Consider the following 24,122-nt stretch of genomic DNA (forward strand, 5'->3'; position numbering starts at 1 on the left):
AGCCTGTAAATTGCCTCGACCGGATTTACATACTGAAGAATAATAAGTACAAAATGTATTCTAATGTGACAATGAGGGACCTGACATGGGGCTGAATAGTGATGAGCATTAGCGTTCTCGGGGAGAGAGTATTTGCATTCAGCTCAAGGCGTGTTTATACATATACAGCAATCAGTGCTATGAGGGAGAACCGGAGCCCTTTTGTAGAAAAGCTGCCCTCTCGTCCTTATTATGGCAATAATACAGCCAGTTTATTCCTCACTTGTGACAAAAATTGGCATTGCTTTTGGCAGTACTGCTGGGCAGTAGAGTTGAATGGAGAGTCATGTCAGCTCACAAGGTTGTGGTGGTTTTATGACCCTTAAATAAGAAAGTGATAGAAGACCTAACCAATAACCAATGCCCACTGTAGGGCTGCCTGACACTGGCTTGTACTCATCACAGCCTGGGGAGCAAAAAGGGAGATATAACAGTAGGAAGAGATTATCATGCAGAGCAACAATCTGTAACAATCAGAGACAGAGAGAAATGCCCTGTTGGAGTACTATCTACTATAGCGTACATTTTTTCAGTTGCATATACATCAGTATCTATAAATATCGGGTTATTTTTTTGTCCCTGTTTTTTTAGTGGTATATCTGTGTCTGTTTTCTCTGTAGATGGACTTCAACTAACCCATTTCTTTCCTCTACACCGTGGAGCCATGGTGCATCTCTAAGTTGATGTATGAGCCGATTTTCTGCAGCATTCCTCTCCTGTGTACAGTGTGAGAGAAACATTCAGCAGTGCAGGGGCAAGGGAATCATTACTCTTGATATCCACTGATGTGTCTTGACCTGCTTTCCGTAAATGGGTAACACACACACAGTCTTTGTGTTCTCTACAATTTGTTCACTGTTACTCTTTTAGACTATAAAATACAAAAGCCGCTGCTGGAAGCTATTGTATGAGTGATTCCATCTGTGTTTGGGTGTTGCTGAGATACCAGGTTTAATTCATTTTTCACACTGTTACTAGCCATAAAGACTAATAGCCTTTACAATACTAATGTTTGGGTTGGGGATTATTTTACTCCAACACCAAATATGAAAAATTCAAGGTCTACTGTTATTCTGTGTAGGCCCAAGTAAAATACTCACAATGCTAATGAAACTGACAAAGAACCTGAAAGATAAAAGTCAACAGAGACCATCAACATTTCTTGGTTAAAAAAATATGATGAAGTTCACTGCTTTTGTGTAGTTGAAGAGAACCTGTCCTTCAAAACAGTCTCTTGATATTAGCTTTAAGCCATCAGTGCGAGAAAAGAGATGATGCCTGCCCTATAAGTGGTATCAGAAATAGACTGGCAAGGGGCACCGTAGCAAGAGCTGACAATTACCCGTCTTTAATCCAGCCCAATTGAGGGGGACCCCCCGCCTGGGCCTGTTGAGGATGACAGATGGTATGAGATATTGCAGTCATTAAAGCAAGCAAACTGTGGCGGATGACCCACCAACACTGTACAGACTCCATCGATCTGCCTCCGCAGCAGGGTCTGGGTTCGACACACTCTGAAGAATACACTGATTCTGCCCCCCTGACTCCCAACAAAGTAGAAAAGGGGCAACTAAAAGAGATAAAGCAAGGAAATGTATATGGATGAAAGCTTTTGGTGTTAGCAGCAATTCTCTGTAGCCTTACTACTGTCGGAGGGTAGGGACTTTATGGTTCACAATGAATTGCTGCATCTCACCAGCTAAATATCTAACTTAGTTACACAGTCATGGATTTTCTGTAAAGATCCTGTCTACTTCACGTTTTAAAAGAATTCATTAGCTCTCTGTGATCAGAGGTGTTCTATTCTTGAGAGTGACAATAATAGCCTGCTTCCGATAAAGGATTTCAAATAAAGCTTTCTACACAGAACTTTTAAGGGCTCAAGCCATCCATTTTGGCCTACGGATAATTGTCCGCCATCTGTGACAGATCTAACACACTTCTCTCTCCTCAAACAGAGCTGTCTCCAACCACATTGGCTCTCCTTTTTTACTGATCAGGTAAAGAAAGGCATGTGTGATGGCAAATGAATAAGCTTATACGAATAGCTTATATGCGTTTTTTTCTCAGTCAAATCTACCTCTCACGTACGTCAAAGCCATTGGCCCCATTTCATGCTAGCTATTGTGCCATGCCAAATGTGAGGTTCAGCTGAAGCCAATTGCTCCACAGATGGTGGCTGGTAGATCAGTTGAAGACTAACTTTATTTGGTAAAAAAAGCGTTTGGTCCTAGTTTGTCCATTGATTGTGTTCTAAGCACATCGTGGTAATTTTATGCCAAGAGCTTGACTGGCAGAGAATGGAATTTTTTTTTGAGTCCTTGTCAGTTGTGATTTCGTTTGTAGCTTTAGCTATGGGCGCTAGGCTAAACTTTGTCAGTAAGCAAAATGTGACACATAAGAGATGAAACAGTACTATGGGTATCTGTCTGCAGCACAGACATTTACTTTCCATTTTGTAGCTGCTCTGTAGCACAACAGCCCCCCTCCCAACAGAGTGCCTCATGATTATCATTGCCAGGCTGTCAGCATACAGTCACTGATGTATCAATTCAAAAAATGTCAATGTCAGTATGTATTGATCGGAAATAGTCTGGTTTTAGTCTGCTGACACTGGAGAAATATAATGGAACTAGAGGAAAAACAGTCCTCCAACATGCCTCCTCAACTCCCTTTTATTTCCTTCACAGTGACCTCAGCTAAAACCCCATATATCCATTGTGCTGATGGCTGGCTATTTTAAACGATCTTCACTTATACAGTTGCAATTAGCAGCTCCAAAGGATTTAATGTTCGACACACTAGTTGACCTAAGCAGGCACATTCCCAACTGATCAAACCTGTCTGAAACTGCACTAAAGCTCACAATAAAAAAAGTTGTTTGGCTCCTTGGCCAAGATGATTACCAAATTAATGTGTGTGTGAATGTAAACAAGCAATCACATATGCGCACACACACACAGGGATTGTTCGACATTGCAGCTGACATTGCAGGAGACTGCGGACTGACTGATCTATCAAACCTTGCATCGTAAATAACTACTCATTATTATTTGGAAATCAGTCAGTCAGCTACAATTTACCCACAACGCATCACAGATTTGAACACGGCTACACACATGCACGCACAAGAGTGCATTCAGACTCACCACATACTTTTGTCTGCCATCTTCAAGTCATGCAAGGACAAGACACAAAAACCAGGACAGCAGACACAATTATTTATTCTACAGTATTCTATTCTAAATCAGAAGTCAGGTGTTTTCCCCACAGAAATATAATTACTATTTCTATAGTTTTCCCCTTTCTTTATCTGCACAGACTCTTTTTTCAAACTACCTTCCCTCAGATTACTTTATGTGCCCTTCAATACCCCTGGCCAGCCTCCATCATGTTCAGAACAGATTTAGGTGCCACGGGTTGTGAGCAAAGATTTCAATTTTCTGTCACAAATCCATTTGAGGTCCCGTTTCCTTCACTCCCTACACACACAGGCATACACACACACAGATATACACGTAGGGCTGTTGCGGTGACCGTATTACCGCCACACCGGCAGTCATGAGTCATGACCGCAGTAAAATTCCACGTGACCATTGTGTCACGGTAATCTCCTCTTATGCACTCTGGACATGCGTTGGTTGTACCCGACTCGCTAACGACCATCAGGTCGCTAACGGCCTGGTACTCAGGGCTCTGTTGTCCCTCTAACCACTCTGACATCAATGCAAATGCAATCAAGAATCACATCAAACATTTATCAAAACACTATGTGCTTTTAAAACTCACCTCAATGTGATTGATCAATTTGAAAAGAAGTTCAACAACAGTATGAAACTGAGTGGAAAACATGGTAGTTGTGGATGTTGTTTCAAAGCCTAACACAACGAAATGGACAGTGCTTTCTAAGGTGATGATTAATTTAAAACAGCCATAAGCATATTAGAGATTATGCATTCGCATAGGCCTATATATGAGCCCAAGCATGAAGAAAAAACCCTGAATTAAAATGATTGTGTCGTTACAATACACAGCCTACCGCATATTACGCATGTCTGGACATAATTGGTCTAGTATATACTCCAAAATTCAACAAATTCTAGTAATTGCCTTTGAGTGTGGACTGTATTATCATGCATACTGGATGGACTGTTACATTATGCTACGCTCCAAACTTTCTATCCATGAGTCTGGGAGAGAACGTATAGGCCTGGGCTATACTGTTGGTTCATTGATTGTGCAGGGCGGCTTACAGAGTTAGCCTACAATTATATTGAATTTGTATTTCATTTTGAATAGCCTAGTAATAGGGCATTTTTTTATTTTCATAATTAATAGGATGACATTAACTTTAGCTACAGAATATCACACACATGCATGCACACACACACACCGTGTATGATACACGTTTCCCTTCCTTACAATATATTCAGTGGAAATGGCAATGTGAGGGACACCAGAATTGCAGGCGTGACAAAGTCATGGGGAGAAGTGGAAGTTGCCTGACACAGCTAATTAACAGCCAACTGGAAGTCATTCTTAATTAAAATAATCTGAATTCTCATTCTCATAGCAAATTAAAAAAATAAATCATAGGAAGACAAAGGAGTCTCAAACTTCTTATTTAAAGATTGGAAGAGTATTCATTAACTGATATTTTTGTCACTAACTGTTTTTTTAAATCAATCAGATCAGCTATTTTGCCATTCATTGGGCAAAAGGTCAGAATTGGGCTGCCTGTGTGAATGCAGCCATTTAGGCCTATCAAACTATTCATAATAGTCTGTTGTCAGAAAGTGTCATGGCATAAAATGTCATTTTAGCATAAAAGCTGAGAGAGGGGAGCTGGTGTTAGTGTATTTGGACAAAAGTGTCGGCTATCTGCCCCTCATATGACAAAGCACTGGTCACAGTAGTTTGAGGACAACAGACAAGCCCTTCCCTCTCCCTGAGAATGATGGTCACTGCTCGTTCCTGTAGACACTGACTATTTATAAAGGACACCACTTCAAACAGCACTTTCTACTTTCCTCCATCGCCCAGAGCTCTTGTTTTGGTCCTCCTAGAATTCTACTCTTTCATTGAAGATAAAACATTTGCCACAAAAGCCCTGCAGTTTCTTTCTCCACCCATTCTGTTTGACATCTATAGCATCTCACTGAAACATTGAGGAAAATCTATAATAATCCCCTGTATAGTTTCTCAATGCAAAACCACACATTTCCTGAGCGGTCCTACCAATAATTGGTTCCTCAATTTTGACAGAATGAAAACCCACCTGGACCCTGTTCATAGATTATTTCCAATATCCAGACAGTGTACATACCTATTATTGACAAAGTAATATTTATTTGGCATTCCTGCAGCATTAAAAAAATAAAGAAAAAAATGTCGGTTTTATTGCCACATACACTGGAGCAAATTAGGGTTAAGTGGCTTGCTCAAGGGCACAGACAGATTTTTCCCCTTGTCGGCTGAGGTATTCGAACCAAGGAAATATCGCCTAATGCAGAAATTACAGATATGCTATGATAGGGTCAAGTCATTCACTAGCAACAAGTCCTGCCAGCAATAAGAAGAGGGGGGAAAGTAATGCCTTGACATGACACATTCCCTTAAAGCTTTTTCCCCATACACAAAACACTATGAAATATAAGAAATGATCGATCCCTTGGATATTAATGGGTACAATAAATATGTATGTAAAAACATTAAATTCAACAAAACCATTTCACATACAATTACAGTCCATTCACCCAGTCAAATGCTGACCTAAATATGGACTTTTGTCAGTCTGTACTCATCACCAGATACATTTTTTTTCCATCACTGGGCAGATGTTTTCACTGAAATAATGATTACCAGCACCATTTAATTCAGTTTTGGATTTGTGGAATAAATTGGTCTATTGAGGTCAGCCTGGGACACCTCATAAGAGGCAGTACAACGTGCTGTAATTTCACAGGGGCATGTTGGATTAGGTAATGAATCAAACTGCCTGTGGTGTAATGAGGTTTTACCAGCCTTTTAATCCCCAGGAAATTAATCAACTGGAATTAAACAATTGTGAGCATCTTATAAAAGGTGAAGCCTTAAGCCCAGAAAACCAATAAGCCGCCTTCCACATTTTCCCCTCTCATCTGTCCTGTGTCCTGGTGTAAAAAACAAATAGATCAAAACTTATATAAATTCTAATTTTATTGGCTCATGATTTTGAATGTTTACAGAGTGCTTTCAGCAACATTTGATAAAGGAATGACCAGAACTACAGGTGAGGGTGAGATACTAACTCAAAATAAGGCAATGTGATTTCCCCCAACACAAACACAAAATAATTTAAAGCAGTGTCATCTTAACAATATCCATAACAAAAAATCATACAATATCCACCAAAAAAAGTGAAAAAACATTTGCGAAGGACATTTGAGACACATCATTAGTGTCATTGTGAAAATAATTATGTTTATTAGACTCAGGTCTCCACAATATCAGTATACTAAAATTAGAATTGTATTAAAAAGCCATGTTAAAAAAGCATTTAAAAATACACATACCCACTCACAAGCTAGTGCAGCAAAATGTTGCAAAGAGGTTAGAATAAATAAAGTAAAAGTGTGTTTGTGCATGTATGGCCTACAGAACAGGAGGACGGGTCAGTTAGTATCAGTACAAGAAGGTGCCGAAGCTGCCCATGCCGTTTCTCCTGAACTGGTTGTCCTGGATGGAGACAAACATCTCCTGGGAGAGCAGGTTGTCATCTGCCTGGGTCACTCCCAGCTCCTTCAGCCTGCTCTTCTGGCATCGCTGCTTTTTGGCTGACGTGGCCACCAGCTCCCTCTTGATGGCATCGTTGCCCTCCGTGAACTCTGGAGGAACGTCGTAACAAGACGAATAGGAGACTGGTTCCTTCACAGAGCAGTCGTCCACCACGATGAGGGGCACGTCTACATCCACCTGCATCTTCATCTCACCTTTCATCTCCTCTTCCCCCTCTTCTTCTTTATCCAGTGGCTCATCTGGAAAATAACATGAATCAGTTCATGACAGGTTTGTCAACACCTCACTGTGACATTCAGACTTAATACCACTACTTCCACTTCCTTCTCCATCATGACATTCTGATTTGTCATGTTTATGAAAACACCACATCTTCCTGTGAAATATTACTACATTCTGTTCAAATCAGACTGAGAGTGTATTCTAACAAAGACTGCCCTTTGGGATCAATCGTAGATAATTGCCTTTTCAAATCAAAATGCGAGCAGCCTCTTTTCAACGTTTAAAGTGGGGAATGGAGTGTTGATAAATGTTTTATTTACAGCTTTCTTTTTGCTAATTCCGGAAGGGAAATAATGCATCATAATGGACATCTTTTCAATAACAACGCAAATGACAATTATTACCCAGTTGTTGGCTTAGTAGTGTCTCTGCAAAACTGATTAATGCTGTAGATAACATTTTTTAAAGGTAATCTGAAGAGAAGAGATAGCTTTGTTAATTTTGTTTTTTTTTAATTAAAATTTCAGCCATTTTCGCTCATTCCCCTGTCTGGGGTAGGTATTTATTCCTGTGTACTGGGGTCAAACAATAAGGGACATTCCATTAGAGGACGTTGGAGAGGGAGAGAGATGAAAAGAGAGTTCTCCAGATGTATTTTAAGCCATGCCACCTTCAGCTGCACCTTTTATTCTGCAGCTGCCCTGGACTGAAGGTCAAGCACATTTTCTCTCAAACTTTCCAGTGAAACTAACTCAGCCTTCCAGAGATAGTAAACCCATTGATGTGGGGAAGTACCTAGTCTCGCGTGGCAATCCTTCCCAATCCTGTCTTGTTGATTCTACTATTGGAAGTCTGGAGAACTTCAGTATTGGATTAAGTGCTTGAATGGGAGTGCTGGCATTCAACGTTCAAATTAGATTGGCTCTAAGTATAAATGACATTTCCCAGTTTTTCCTTGTTTCGTCCAAGTCTCTTTTCCTACCATGTAAGACAAAGTTTTAGTAGCATGTGCGGTGTTAGTATTGTTTCTAAAGCTTGCTAGCTTCTTGCAAATCAGAATAACGTTCAGAAACACAAAACTCAATTTGGAACGCCACCGATGCAAAATGTGACAGATTTGATAAGTGTTAATGCATCACTAGTTTCCATCTAGACTCTGTCGTACTCCACCCCTTTTTATCATATTCCTGAGGAGAACTTTCCCAGGCTTTGGAACTAGTTAGTACCAGTTGGGGTGTCTTCCTGTGCAGCCTCGCCCTGTACAGCTGCAGCATCACTAGGTTTGACCAGGATCACTCCGTATCCCTCGTTGTTGTGGATCACATTGTTCACCATGGTGATCTTGGGCATGGTGTCCAGCTCATCAGCAAAGTCCTGGGGGAAGAAGGGATGGAGGAGGTTGACAGATTGAGCAACAGAGAGAGGGGAAAGACGAGCATAAACAGAGTCATCACGTCTGTCTTCCTGCTTAAGTTGTCCTGGCCAAGTCCAACACACCGAGCAGAGAGACAACAGGAAGGAAAGCCCTGTGTGAGGGAGCGATAAAAAACACACTACTGTTCTATCCTCAGGGAATGAGATAAGACCCCAGAACTCGTCTGGAGTTAACTAGGGAAATAAGTCCATATTTGTTTTTGCTGTGTGTGTGTACGCATTTTAACATACACTGCTCAAAAAAATAAAGGGAACACTTAAACAACACAATGTAACTCCAAGTCAATCACACTTCTGTGAAATCAAACTGTCCACTTAGGAAGCAACACTGATTGACAATACATTTCACATGCTGTTGTGCAAATGGAATAGACAACAGGTGGAAATTATAGGCAATTAGCAAGACACCCCCAATAAAGGACTGGTTTTGCAGGTGGTGACCACAGACCACTTCTCAGTTCCTATGCTTCCTGGCTGATGTTTTGGTCACTTTTGAATGCTGGCGGTGCTTTCACTCTAGTGGTAGCATGAGACGGAGTCTACAACCCACACAAGTGGCTCCGGTAGTGCAGCTCATCCAGGATGGCACATCAATGCGAGCTGTGGCAAGAAGGTTTGCTGTGTCTGTCAGCGTAGTGTCCAGAGCATGGAGGCGCTACCAGGAGACAGGCCAGTACATCAGGAGACGTGGAGGAGGCCGTAGGAGGGCAACAACCCAGCAGCAGGACTGCTACCTCCGCCTTTGTGCAAGGAGGAGCAGGAGGAGCACTGCCAGAGCCCTGCAAAATGACCTCCAGCAGGCCACAAATGTGCATGTGTCTGCTCAAACGGTCAGAAACAGACTCCATGAGGGTGGTATGAGGGCCCGACGTCCACAGGTGGGAGTTGTGCTTACAGCCCAACACCGTGCAGGACGTTTGGCATTTGCCAGAGAACACCAAGATTGGCAAATTCGCCACTGGCACCCTGTGCTCTTCACAGATGAAAGCAGGTTCACAATGAGCACATGTGACAGACGTGACAGAGTCTGGAGACGCCGTGGAGAACGTTCTGCGGACTGCAACATCCTCCAGCATGACCGGTTTGGCGGTGGGTCAGTCATGGTGTGGGGTGGCATTTCTTTGGGGGGCCGCACAGCCCTCCATGTGCTCGCCAGAGGTAGCCTGACTGCCATTAGGTACCGAGATGAGATCCTCAGACCCCTTGTGAGACCATATGCTGGTGCGGTTGGCCCCGGGTTCCTCCTAATGCAAGACAATGCTAGACCTCATGTGGCTGGAGTGTGTCAGCAGTTCCTGCAAGAGGAAGGCATTGATGCTATGGACTGGCCCGCCCGTTCCCCAGACCTGAATCTAATTGAGCACATCTGGGACATCATGTCTCGCTCCATCCACCAACGCCACGTTGCAGCACAGACTGTCCAGGAGTTGGCGGATGCTTTAGTCCAGGTCTGGGAGGAGATCCCTCAGGAGACCATCCGCCACCTCATCAGGAGCATGCCCAGGCATTGTAGGGAGGTCATACAGGCACATGGAGGCCACACACACTACTGAGCCTCATTTTGACTTGTTTTAAGGACATTACATCAAAGTTGGATCAGCCTGTAGTGTGTTTTTCCACTTTAATTTTGAGGGTGACTCCAAATCCAGACCTCCATGGGTTGATACATTTGATTTCCATTGATAATTTTTGTGTGATTTTGTTGTCAGCACATTCAACTATGTAAAGAAAAAAGTATTTCATAAGATTATTTCATTCATTCAGATCTAGGATGTGATATTTTAGTGTTCCCTTAATTCTTTTGAGCAGTGTATTTCTCCACTAAATTCAATTTTGGTTGAGAGAAGATCATGCCACAGGCTTGGAATTGAACTGAACCTAGAAAGAGATGCATAGCATAGCAGGCCGTTCCATTGATGTTGACAGTTTCCTGTGGAGGTTGGATGTGCTAGTGCTGGGAGCAGTAATATACAGATTGAAGTTCTTCTGGTCATTTACCAGTCTCTCACCTTGATCAGGATTCCTTCTTTGCAGTGATGAATGCCATTTCCCACCATACTGCAGACACTGCCAGGGTAAATCTCTACACCAGCTCCCTACAGCACAACAGTTATCAGCATGTAGAGACACAGCTAGGCTACTGCACAGCCTCAGACATACAGGATGATGTAACATAACAGCTGGATTTGTACTAATAAAAAATAAACCACCATGAGAGTGATGAGCGTCAATGACCTCTCACCTTCGAGCCGTAGAGGTCACACATGTTCATGGTCAGGTGGGCTGACGTCCGCACAATGACACCTGTCGTCTCGCACTGAAGGACACAGTTCTCCATCTCCAGCTTACCCTGACGAACACCTTGAGACAAGAGGGAAATAAGACGAAGGTTGACACTAGGAGGAAAATAAAGAGGCCAGCTAGATCCTAGTATTCCGAATGGTCATACACACATAACCCATTCTACTCCTAGAAAGTAATTGATACAGTGAGGGAAAAAAGTATTTGATCCCCTGCTGATTTTGTACGTTTGCCCACTGACAAAGACATGATCAGTCTATAATTTTAATGGTAGGTTTATCTGAACAGTGACAGACAGAATAACAACAAAAAAATTGATTTGTATTTTAATGAGGGAAATAAGTATTTGACCCCTCTGCAAAACATGACTTAGCACTTGGTGGCAAAACCCTTGTTGGCAATCACAGAGGTCAGACGTTTCTTGTAGTTGGCCACCAGGTTTGCACACATCTCGGGAGGGATTTTGTCCCACTCCTCTTTGCAGATCTTCTCCAAGTCATTAAGGTTTCGAGCCTGACGTTTGGCAACTCGAACCTTCAGCTCCCTCCACATATTTTCTATGGGATTAAGGTCTGGAGACTGGCTAGGCCACTCCAGGACCTTAATGTGCTTCTTCTTGATCCACTCCTTTGTTGCCTTGGACCTGTGTTTTGGGTCATTGTCATGCTGGAATACCCATCCACGACCCATTTTCAATGCCCTGTCTGAGGGAAGGAGGTTCTCACCCAAGATTTGACGGTACATGGCCCCGTCCATCGTCACTTTGATGCGGTGAAGATGTCCTGTCCCCTTAGCAGAAAAACACCCCCAAAGCATAATGTTTCCACCTCCATGTTTGACGGTGGGGGATGGTGTTCTTGGGGTCATAGGCAGCATTCCTCCTCCTCCAAACACAGCGAATTGAGGCCAAAGAGCTCGATTTTGGTCTCATCTGACCACAACACTTTCACCCAGTTCTCCTCTGAATCATTCAGATGTTCATTGGCAAACTTCAGGCGGGCCTGTATATGTGCTTTCTTGAGCAGGGGGACCTTGCGGGCGCTGCAGGATTTCAGTCTTTCACGGCATAGTGTGTTACCAATTGTTTTCTTGGTGACTATGGTCCCAGCTGCCTTGAGATCATTGACAAGATCCTCCCGTGTAGTTCTGGGCTGATCCCTCACCGTTCTCATGATCATTGCAACTCCACGAGGTGAGATCTTGCATGGAGCCCCAGGCTGAGGGAGATTGACAGTTCTTTTGTGTTTCTTCCATTTACGAATAATCGCACCAACTGTTGTCACCGTCTCACCAAGCTGCTTGGCGATGGTCTTGTAGCCCATTCCAGCCTTGTCCCTGACATCCTTGGAGAGCTCTTTGGTCTTGGCCATGGTGGAGAGGTTGGAATCTGATTGATTGATTGCTTCTGTGGACAGGTGTCTTTTATACAGGTAACAAGCTGAGATTAGGAGCACTCCCTTTAAGAGTGTGCTCCTAATCTCAGCTCTTTACCTGTATAAAAGACACCTGGGAGCCAGAAATCTTTCTGATTGAGAGTGGGTCAAATACTTATTTCCCCTCATTAAAATGCAAATCAATTTATAACATTTTTGACATGCGTTTTTCTGGATTTTTTTGTTGTTATGCTGTCTCTCACTGTTCAAATAAACCTACCATTCAAATTATAGACTGATAATTTCTGTCAGTGGGCAAACGTACAAAATCAGCAGGGGATCAAATATATATATATTTTTTTCCCTCACTGTATATGGCTGTTGCCAGATGTTAAGCAATGCCAGCAGCTTAGGCAGAATTATTTATGCAGGCCAATGGGTGGACTGCCAGTAGAGTTGGGGGGCAGGGTAGATGTAGAGGTAGCATCACATTAGGAGAAGGACTAAGAGGACTCACAGAGGATGCCTTCGATAGCGTCGTGCTGGATGAACTTGACGTTGGAGATCTTCACGTCGGCTCCTGTTGACTCCACAAACGAGTCCCCTTTGTTCTTCTTCTCAATCACCACCTCATCAGGTAGGCCGAACCCTGAAAATAAAGATTTATTAGCCTACATCAGGGCCTAGAATTTACTTTTTGGTCCATCAGCCACTGTAGCAGGTAGATTTAAAGACCCCCCCCATCCCCACAAATGACACCAACAAAAAACGGATGAGCATGCTTTGTAATGTTTCTAAAACAAATGCATTACTAGTAAGAAGTAGTGATATATTGTTTCATTTCATTTTTTGTGACCTTAGTATTTTAACCAAAATATCACAGTTGAGACAAATGTTCACCTGCCTCAAGGGCGGGAGGTTACCATGGTAATGCAACTCAGTCATGTTTGTGTCTGTGAGACAGAGAATGACTAGTAGCTACGTTGTCTTCTCTTCCATAGCAGTTGAAACTCAAAAACATTGAAAAACAACCTAGCTTGTGAACAAAAAAAATGTAAATAGCCAAGAAACAGTAGACTTTCGTTTCAAGTAAATTAGACCAACTTTTGTCTGTGCGCAGCTCTTCACGTGCACACAGCCCCCAGCCAGGCAGTGTTGCAGCGCGAGGTGAGATAGGCTATAGGGATTCATAGTTTTGACTTTGTGCAATTCATTTACCAGCTATGAAACAAAGGCAGAAACACTGCAGCTTTTATTTTGCTATAAATGTGATCATACTTTTCTATTTTTATTCGCAAACACGCATGAAATGCTCGCACTGTGGACTCTGACCACCCGCCAACGTGGCTGGTGAAATAGACATCTTACCTGCCAATGCCAAAATCTACCCACATTTGGCGGGTGTTCATTTTAAGCCCTGGTTTACATACATCTCTGCAGTGTAGAATAGATGAATGGGAGGAGACAGGTTAAAGAATGACTTTCATGCTCAACAGTTTCCCCTGTGTATCAACAATGGTCCATCACCCAAAGGACATCCAGCCAACTTGACACAACTGTGGGAAGCATTGGAGTCAACATGGGCCAGCATCCCTGTGGAACGCTTGACACCTTGTAGAGTCCATGCCCTGACGAACTGACGCTGTTGCAAAATCTCATTGCAACCAGTGGTGGAAAAAGTACCCAATCGTCATACTTGAGTAAAAGTAAAGATACCTTAATAGAAAATGACTCAAGTAAAAATCCACTTGAGTAAAAGTCTAAAAGTATTTGGTTTTAAATATACTTAAGTATCAAAAGTAATTGTAATTGCTAAAATATACTTAAGTATCAAGTAAAATCATTTCTAATTCCTTACATTAAGCAAACCAGATGGCACAAATTTCTTGTTTGTTTAATTTACAGATAGCCAGGGGCACACTCCAACATCATTTACAAACGAAGCATGTGTTTTGAGAGTCCGCCAGATCAGAGGCAGTAGGGATGACCAGGGATGTTCTCTTAATAAGTCTGTGAATTAGACCATTTTCCTATCCTGCTAAGCATTCAAAATGTAATGAGTAATTTTGGGTGTCAGGGAAAATGCATGGAGTAAAAAGTGCATCATTTTCTTTAGGAATGTTGCGAAGTAAAAATAAAATAAAATAAAAAAAATCGGCAAAAATAATACAGCAATACTCCACTTACTATATCCATTTCCCCCCCATCACCGACTGTACATAGAAAGAAGACTATCATATCGAATAAATTGCATTTGCTCCATCTTTGCATGCTGAGAGCTGGGACAACTGGGTCATGGCTCAATGGCCAGTGTTGGGTCCGAACACTCCTTCCAACCTCGTAGTGGTGTACATGACAAGTAGCAATTCAGCACAATCCCAGGCAGGCAGCACTGTACAACAGTGCAGAATGTGATGGACAGTGTTCTGACGGCTAGGGTTCATTATTCTCTGTTCCTTGACAGCTGGCCTGGAGACAGGTGTTCCACAATGTGGCCAACAATTCTACAGCACTGGCTGGGTTCCACACACTGCCATTGGAAAGGCCAAAGGCTGAATATCGATTGGTAAAGTCATAGGGCCATGCACACTTCCAGGAGAGGAAAACCCTATTCCCAGTGGGTTTCATGACAGGCAAAAATGTGCTACTGCTTAGAGAATGAATGGGGAAAAAAACGCAAAAATGGGTGCACTGATTGCAGATCACAAATGCATTCTGTTCTTAACAAGTGCTGACTAACAACCTCCTCACTAATGAATTCTAATGTCTCTTCGGGAACACACTCTTCTGAAATTCTCGCTATGCTTATGAAGATAGAGCGGAAAAATGCATATGATCAGTCTTTGATACAGCAATATCCAAAAAGCAATAAGCGCCTCTGTGTGCCCTGCTCCTCTAAAATATCAAAGGCTCTTTGGTGGGAGGGAGAATTATATTATGGTAATCCAGCAGTGGTCTAATTGAGTTGCTCTTCTCCTGTCGTGGTGCAGTGCCAGGCAGCGCCGCATCTAATTTCCCCTTTATCTCAGCTTTCAGGAGTTTCCTAGCACCACAGGGGGCCAAGCACATAGAAACAGACGCATGTAAAAAGCCGCTCCAATCTCCCCTCCGCTCCCTCTGACTCGGCAGGCCCCCCTATTTGCATAAAGAGACTGACACGGCGCCTCTGCTCTGACCTCTCCTCCCCCGCGCTAGCCTTCTCTATGCATTAATATCACCCCCGTTCAAACGCTTACTGCGCCATCAAGCTCTCTGCTATACATTCATTTCACTCCATGTATTGTATCTTGAGTGGTTGTTTTACCTTGCAGAAGCATTAACATGCCACATAGTACAGCCAGTACCGTAAAAGCATCAGCAGCATCTGAAACACTTACGTAAGTGTTCAATATGAAAATAACTTCCATGGCCATAACAGTACTTCGCAGCGCATTAGTCATAGCATAGCAACATCTTCTTTAGTGACAGAAAGGGATGGAAGGATTCAGACAACCTGCAAAATGTGTTGAACAACTCGCTCACATAAAAAAACTAAAACAGAGGGATATTTTTGCAATGACTGAACCTCTGACTTGGATGATTGGAAAACAGAAAATCAGAAGAGGCCTCTTGCTGGATTCAGGTAGTGGAATATGGACTTTTGAACTACCAAGCCTCCAGATTCTACTCCTCATTACCTGAAACCAGCAAGAGGCATCACTGGCTGGCTAATAGCAACAAAAGACACATACATACCAGTGGAGGCTGCTGAGGGGAGGATGGCTCATAATAATGTCTGGAACGGAGTGAATGGAATGGTATCAAACGTGTTTGATACCATTCCATTCACTCCATTGCAGCCATTATACTCAATTTCAGCCACTATTATGAGCTGTCCTCCCCTCAGCAGGGGACATGTAACTGCCAAAATAAAGGAAACACCAACATAAAGTGTCTTAATAGGGTGTTGGGCCATCATGAGCCGGAACAGCTTCACTACATCTTGGCATATATTCTACAAGTGTAGAGTGAACTCTATTTGAGGGACGCAACACCATTCTTCCACGAGAAATTCCATAATTTGGTGTTTTGTTGACGGTGCTGGAATCTCCCATAAGTGTTCAATTGGGTTGAGATCTGGTGACAGACAGCCATGGCAAATGGTTAACATCGTTTTAAATCAGGAACCACACCTGTGTGGAAGCACCTGCTTTCAATATACTTTGTATCCCTCATTTACTTGCGTTTCCATTATTTTGGCAGTTACCTGTACATACATACAGCAGTAGTGCATCCTGCCATTATAAAGGCTGCTTTCAGACATGTGAAACATTACCTTCCACTGATATGGAGTCTGGGATACTGATGGAGCTGTTGACATTGTAGTGTCCTGGAAGGATGATGACCACGTCTCCCTCGTAGCAGGCACTCACAGCCAGCAGGGGCTCACTGTGAAACTAACATTTAACACAGAGCAGTTCCAGTACACAGTCTGTCTGTACAACACAGATTTGCACTCATGACTAAACAAAGACAGACACAAAAACACACGTTTTCTGCTTCTGACATCTCAGTGGAATAGAAAAATCAGGCGAACAGACACAGTTTCTACAAATCCAGGAACTAGGAAGGTCAAATAAAAGACAGCCCAAGCGCCTCAGCAAATCCCACAAATCCCAGCGCATTAGACCTATACACAAGTGTGACATGGTTAGAGAGCATAACCATTGGGTACGAAACCCTCTGGTCATCTCATTAAACAGACCATTTGAAATGGAAACCTGGGCAAACTTAAATTTGACAAAATACAATATGCCTAAGAAGGGACGAATGTCATAGATTTTTAAAAAACTATTTTATTTTTTTGCCATACCTGTAGTTCAAACTCTTCCCCTGAGAATTCGGGCCCTAGCTTGTCTGCCATCAGGCTCTGCAGCTGGCTGACTGTAGTAGAGACAGACACGACATGGACCATCCGGCCGCCTGAGGCACGAGGCCCCTTGGCCCTGCACGACTGCTGCCCTGAGTTCACCTTGTATCCCAGCACATACCTGCAGTGTCAGGAGAGAACACATTCATGTAGACGAACACAATGGTACAGCATTGGACAGAGCAGAATGAATGATCTTCCACTTTCCCATAGCCTCTCGAAGTATAGGCCCAGTTGTGCATTAGTAGTAGCTATAAATTCAATTGCTGTCCCTCTTTTGTATTCTAACCAGAATATTATGCATTGAACTGGACTGTAGTGTTATTCTGTGAGAGGTTTTGCATAGGTCAAACATGCTAGCTCAGGGACACAGAGCTGAATCCAATACCCTTTACTCAGTCTTCTGTTAGGAGACCAACTCCCATCAGTCACACAACTACTCCCTCAACACACACACTCTGCAGAGGCACTGATGGCCTGTATCCCCCTGGCCAGCTACCTGAGCAGCGGGTTCTCGATGATCCGGAGTTTGCGCTTCAGGGCCTCCATCTGCTCGTACATCCTCAGGCCATCCACCATGGACACGTTGTCTAGCTCCGACTCAGAGTCGCTGCTGATGCCGTTCCGCAGGCTAGAAAACTCCTGGAACTTCTGAGAGCAGCGTTCCAAAAGAGAGTGATACTCTGCCACAAGTCCAGCAGGCACCCGATCCTCCAGAATATCATAAAACCTGCAGGATTGACACAGCCACAGAGGGAGAAATACTTATTTTGTTTTCCTTTTTTAAAACACAATCGCATTATGAGGTGTCTTGAAGGACTGTTGGGAACAAACTGTTCAGAAACATTGAGGGCAACAGGAGGTTTAATTAAGGTGGGGTAACTCTAGAGGAGAAGCTCAGAGCACAACATTGTTTGTTTGATGGCGTTGTCCGTCATTTGAAAATGTTCTTAACCATTATTTGGAGAAAGAAAAATACAGGTGAACATCAAGATTCTGAACAAGGGGGGTCTCCATTCTATCTAAAAATCCGGTCTTGATTGGGTTACAAAGACTATTTCTTTGTCTAGCAGGTTAATGTTCTTAACCATTATTTGGTCCCGTGTGAATCAGTTGGTAGAGCATGGGGCTCGCAACGCCAGCGTTGTGGGTTCGATTCCCACGGGGGACCAGTATGAAAAATGTACGCACTCACTACTGTAAGTCGCTCTGGATAAGAGCATCTGCTAAAATGACACAAATGTATAAAATATATAAAAGCAAATCGTGGACAGTGTCCTTGTTATAAAATAGCAGCTGATTGGTCCCACAATAATAAGCTTTAGGTTTTATGCTGAAGCCAATAAGATATCTTAACCCTCATCTCCACCCGTAAATATCCAACCATAAAAATATTATATAGGAGATGCCACAGCATGCTCACAAACCCCAGGTAAACACTGCCATCTAGTGGCCAAGTAATAATCTGCACCCTCTCATTGCAACAGCCTTCCAGCTCCAACCATTAGACATGGAGCTTGCTCAAGTGTGCCTGAACTGCACTGATTTGCAATGCTCTACAGGTTCCTATGCCATATGGCCGTTTTGATAGCGGCATAAAATAATGGGCTCAACCTAGCCGTGTCATTGGCAGATCTGAACCAATACAGCCTAAATGAGAATGTGCCAATCTAGCCCACACACTGACTAATCTTCCCATTCCCCCCACTATCACCATTCTACACGCACAGCCTGAGGCGGGGCTCCACACATCTGACGAAGTAGTCAAAGTCATCATCCTCGTCCTCGTCGTCCCACTTTCTCCAGATGTGTTTGTAGAAAAACCTGAGAAGAAAAGGTTTGAGACAGTTCAGACAAGAGATTTCTCAGCACAGAAGCAGAACCATTTGTTCCAGTGTATCATCTCCCTTCAGGGTATTTCTCAGTGTATGTGTGTCACCACGAAATTTGAACATGCCCTTCTGTTATTTAATATCACATAAGAACCAGTCCATATATTTTTTTCTGCCGCTGTAATGTGACGGGTGATGTCGGTTCTGTCTCATCTGTCATGTCCATTGACATTATTTGAGTGTTTTTGTCATATAATAGCTGAGAAAATGTGTTTGCAGTGCATGGAAGTAGTTGAGTCAGCTGATAAAGAAAATAAAAAAAGGGGCCAACCAGCAGAGTGAAGCCGTTTTGAGCATTTTTATTGTGTGCATCTCATCTGATCCCCGGTGGTATCCATGGAGACACAGGATGCAACTGCCAGTAACCAGCCGGCCAGAGAGCCTAGCAGTGCTAGCTAGCTACGTCTATGAGAGGCAATGCCAACAACAGGTCGGCGGCGGGGGGGGTTGAGGCAGAGGCTCCATACGAATCTCCATAATGCTGCTGTGTAAACTTTATGAACTCCCGCCATCAATGCGGGTGGCGAGTCTGCATGATCAAGATTCTGAGACGTAGCTACCAACATTGCCCATTCAGAACTCTGCTGGGGAAGTCCTGCACTATATTGCACTCACAGATGTTTCTGATGTTATTACTGTACTGTCATGTTTGTAGGTGGAACCTCGACAACAGCTAAAGTGTCTGGTAAGACTATTATTTGTGCCTAGTGGGTCTACTTTGTTTATGTCGTTGTTGTTTTATTTAATGGTGCACTATACAGAAATCGATCTGCCATTTCCTGGTTGCTAAAATTCTAATAGTTTGCCTAAATTCAGTTTATGTGACAAAACAAGCAAGTATAGTGTAGATAATCATTGCACCATCTAAACCACTGTGAAATATATTTTCCATAACCACAAATATTGTATTTTCAGGTGTTTAAAGCTGGTGTACCAACCCGAAAGTAAAAGACTTAAGAATGGGAAGCATAGAAATATTGCACATAGAACAGATCTACCGCCTCTTAGACTTGCGTTCAATGAGAATGAAAGATCTATAACTCCCATTTCTATGTGATTTTGGCCAGGTCGCCCAAAGACGTACATATTTCAGCTTTAACCACTCCAAAAAAGAAGCTCCCTCACAGGAAAAATAAAGTTATTCTAAAGTTCTATCAAGCGTACCAAAAGACAAGCATGAAAAATTCACACACATTAAGAGACGTTAAAGTCAGGCCCACCCAAATTGAATGTCAGTTCCACACCATTCAAACTCCTAAAACAAGAGGCCTGTTTCAATCATTTTTATAGGGGGATGGGACAAATCACCTTGGGCACTTTTTCTGATGCTTTCTCCTCTGACTTGGAAAGAATAATTGTGGCTTTAACAGCCCTTTGAGAAAAACCTTAGCAGTTTCAAACTTAACAATAGGGTCTTACCGGAGATGCTCAAGTGCCAGTGCAGTCTGGTCAAAGTCCCCAGACTCATCAAACACCACATGGAGCTCCTGCAGAGGCAATTTGTACAGAGTGGCCTCTAGGAGGGTGTTCATGGCCTCCTCTGTCAGCTCGCAGCCTCTTGTCTCACACTGCAGGGGCACCACCAGCTTCACCTGGGCTTTCAGCTCCTTATAGTTCACATCCACCACCTGAAGAAAGGGGAACAAGTATGAGGTTGTAACCTTCATATGACCATTTTTCATGGGTGAATGGTTAGGCTACTTCTGCTTCACTGGTCAGATCCAACCATCTGTATAACATTGGAAAAAATAGCTTGTTCACATTGTTTAACCAGACCTCTGGATTCAGATTCACTATAAAACTGCACTTGAGCATCTCCGGTAAGACCCTATTGTTAAGTTTTAAACTGCTAAGGTTTTTCTCAAAGGGCGGTTAAAGCCATAATTATTCTTTCCAAGTCAGAGGAGAAAGCATCCAGAGTACAAGTGTTCCAATTCATTCATGCAGAGTACAAAGCACCGCTTCTTTTAGACATGTCTCTTGCTGGGCAATCTTTCAGGTCGAAGTGACTTACCTCCACTAGCACATCAAACACGTCTGTGCACCACTGTGCCTGCCAGTCACAAGGCTCCAGAACCTTCTCCAGGTAGTCAGCTGTGAAGGCCTTCACCTCTGATGTTTTACAATCACCTGTCCAAAACAACAGCAGTCAGTTTGATTTAGTTTTATTTCCGATTTGTCACTGGGAGCCTTGAAAATCGATCAATATGGTTGTAGTATTCATATTGTATCCCCTTTAGCCAGTAAGCCTGACAACTGAATAGATAAGACCGTGGGAAGGTTACATACCTAGCATGTAGTCTTGATAGGCTTTGAATCGCTCGTAATAAAGTAGTTCATTTGTCTGAAAGGTGTCAGGAAGGGATGCATCTCCTATGTGTTCAGCACGTTGCAACTGAGTACCAGCTATATCAGTGTTGAAGTAGTCTGTGCCGCTGTCACCATCCTCCTCCTCCTCCTCATTCTGGAAAAGTCCTGTGTTGGAAGAGAAAGTATAAGTTAGATTGATATCTAATTTACTACTTGGATGCATCGTGTAAAGTGGTTTCCTTTCCTTGTGTCCTCTCCTCCATCATTCACTGATCTGGCATGGCCTAGCAGCAGGTAATGATGAAGCCAGGGGAGATGAAAGAACAATGAATAAATACTGAGTGAGACAACCATTTGTTCTCCTCTATTCCTCTAACAGTTCTTTGAAATACAGCAAATAGGTTAATGAGATATACCTAGCCTTATTTTCTGTTATGAGTCAACGGTTGGTGGAGTTGCATGTTTCGCTAGTTACAGTACAGTAACGTTAGTTAGATAACGTTACTTAATTTACTTACCTAGCCAACGTTGTTAGCCTGCTAACATTATTAGCCAGTTAGCTAGGCTAGCTGCACGGTTGAAATGAACAACAATAGTTATTAAACAAACCTCGTCTGACAACATCTCCTTGTCGCAAATTCAAATCTCTGACATCCTCTTTTAATTCGACATTTGACTCCAAATCCACTTTGTCGGGCTTGTTCTGTCCACTTTCACTTGAATCTGCTGTCGACCTCATTCCATCCGCCGCCTTGTCTCCTCCTGCTTCAAGCTGAGGCTCCGTCATACTAGATGAACAACCGTCTTCTTCAGCCATTGTAAAACTTTCAAACTAGCCACAGCAGAGGTCTAAATGTATAACAAAATCCAGCCCTGACAAGTGAAATGACAGGGGAGCTAGCTAACTAAAGGTGCCTTTGGTTAAAAAAAATATGCACTTTCACACAAACAACATTGTTGCTAATTTCAAAATTTCCCCGGTTTAGGGAGTCTCGACCAATGAGCATTGACGTTGGCTAAACGTGTGGGGTGGTTCCATTGATGGGCGTTACCAATAGTAAACCAGTTCTTTCTTTCTACATATGAGAGAAAATGTATCACAAATTGTAAAGAATCTTTGATAATATGTTAAATCAGAGACATTTATATCCAAAGGAAATGCCTGGTCTTCCCTATAGCTTTGACCTGTTATATTGTTGCATATGGGAGGAAGCTGAGGGACACACTTTGACTATTGAGATGCAGCCCTAGCCACTGAAGTTCATAATATTGTCCAGTAGGTGTCAGCAGAAACATATTTTCAAGAGTTTTTCAAGTGAAATCAACCAGGTCATAAATGAAACAGATAAAGAGACATGATAGATTAATTGATCAATTAATATTTATTATCAATTACATCAGACAGTATTATCAAATATTTAATTTATTTCAAAAGGGTTAAAGTGAGCTTGCTGGTGATGTAGAAAATAAATCCTCAGTGGTCTAAGGCGCCGCATCGCAGTGCTAACTGTGCCACTAGAGATCCTGGTTCGAATCCAGGCTCTGTCCCAGCCGGCCGCGACCGGGAGACTCATGGGCGGCGCACAATTGGCCCAGCGTCGTCCAGGGTACGGGAGGGAATGGCCGGCAGGGATGTAGCTCAGTTGATAGAGCATGGCGTTTGCAACGCCAGGGTTGTGGGTTCGATTCCCACGGGGGGCCAGTATAAAAAAAAAATGTATTCACTAACTGTAAGTCGCTCTGGATAAGAGCGTCTGCTAAATGACTAAAATGTAAATAGAGGCCTGTTGAGTTGAAAGATTGCATGTTCATATCTATTTTCTTGATAATTGTAAACCCTTGTGACAATATTCCAGTATGTTAAGTGTTATTTATCGTTTTTTGAGACCTTAATGTGTGAGGAACACATGTTCTGTGGGCGTTCACAGATGGGCTGTCATTTAGGCTGCTTCATTCTCCTGACAGCATGCCCACGTAGCCTACACGCTGGGTTAGAAACAGCCCAATTTAGTTGTTTTGGTAGCCCAGCGCTGGGTAAAAGGCGCAGTGTCCCATGATGGCGGTGGGGTTATGGTATGGGCAGGCATAAGCTATGTACAACGAACACAATTGCATTTTATCGAAGGACATTTGAATGCACAGAGATACCTTGATGAGATCCTGAGGCCCATTGTCGTGCCATTCACCCGCCTCCATCAGCTCATGTTTCAGCATGATAATGCACTGCCCTATGTCTCAAGGATCTGTAAACAATTACTGGAAGCTGAAAATGTCCCAGTTCTTCCATGGCCTGCATACTCACCAGACATGTCACCCATTGAGCACGTTTGGGATGCTCTGGATCGACCTGTAAGACAGCGTGTTCCAGTTCCTGCCAATTTCCAGCAACTTCGCACAACCATTGAAGAGGAGTGGTACAAAATTTCACAGGCCACGATCAACAGCCTGATCAACTCTATGCGAAGGAAATGTTGCACTGCATGAGGAAATTGGTGGTCACACCAGATACTGACTGGTTTTCTGATCCACGCCCCTACCTTTTTATAAAGGTATCTGTGACCAACAGATGCACATCTCTATTCCCAGTCATGTGATATCCATAGATTAGGGCCTAGTGAATTGATTGACTTTGATTGATTTCCTTATGAACTATAACAGTAAAATCTTTGAAATTGTTGCATGTTGCATTTATATTTTTGTTTAGTATAGAATTAGTATTTGACACAACTTTGCAAAGCCAGGTGCTCAGCCACAATATTAATATGAAATTAGATGAAAATAATTTCCAGGAATAGTTTTCAGACATTACATTTTAATTTACTTTTGCCTTGGAAATTAATATTTTCTCACAGCAAAAATGGTGTT

The 24,122-nt window shown here is 42.8% G+C and overlaps 1 protein-coding gene across 1 annotated transcript; it reads right to left on the minus strand.

Annotated features, from left to right (window-relative positions):
* Window positions 1–6,219: 6,219 nt before the first annotated feature.
* LOC121548317 (SHC SH2 domain-binding protein 1-like) lies at window positions 6,220–22,237 on the minus strand. The gene is made up of 13 exons (XM_041859749.2): window positions 21,867–22,237; window positions 21,237–21,422; window positions 20,962–21,077; window positions 20,367–20,575; window positions 18,784–18,879; window positions 17,555–17,785; window positions 16,999–17,176; window positions 16,462–16,582; window positions 12,664–12,795; window positions 10,715–10,833; window positions 10,482–10,568; window positions 8,265–8,412; window positions 6,220–7,055 (listed from the first exon to the last, which is right to left on the minus strand). Exons 1-13 carry the CDS (start codon window positions 22,072–22,074, stop codon window positions 6,703–6,705), a joined length of 2,184 nt encoding a protein of 727 aa, XP_041715683.1. The 5' UTR covers window positions 22,075–22,237; the 3' UTR covers window positions 6,220–6,702.
* Between the last annotated feature and the right edge of the window lie 1,885 nt (window positions 22,238–24,122).

The sequence above is a fragment of the Coregonus clupeaformis genome, unplaced genomic scaffold (assembly GCF_020615455.1).
Source record: "Coregonus clupeaformis isolate EN_2021a unplaced genomic scaffold, ASM2061545v1 scaf0074, whole genome shotgun sequence".
NCBI lineage: Eukaryota > Metazoa > Chordata > Actinopteri > Salmoniformes > Salmonidae > Coregonus > Coregonus clupeaformis.

What these genes read in the sequence shown, in the direction of transcription:
- LOC121548317 (XM_041859749.2), bottom strand. Translation starts at nt 22,074, where the DNA reads ATGGCTGAAGAAGACGGTTGTTCATCTAGTATGACGGAGCCTCAGCTT. An exon ending in AGGAGATGTTGTCAGACGAG is followed by an intron (nt 21,423 to 21,866) that starts GTTTGTTTAATA and finishes CTTCCAACACAG; the next exon opens with GACTTTTCCAGAATGAGGAG. An exon ending in GTGACCTCTACGGCTCGAAG is followed by an intron (nt 10,569 to 10,714) that starts GTGAGAGGTCAT and finishes GTTGTGCTGTAG; the next exon opens with GGAGCTGGTGTAGAGATTTA.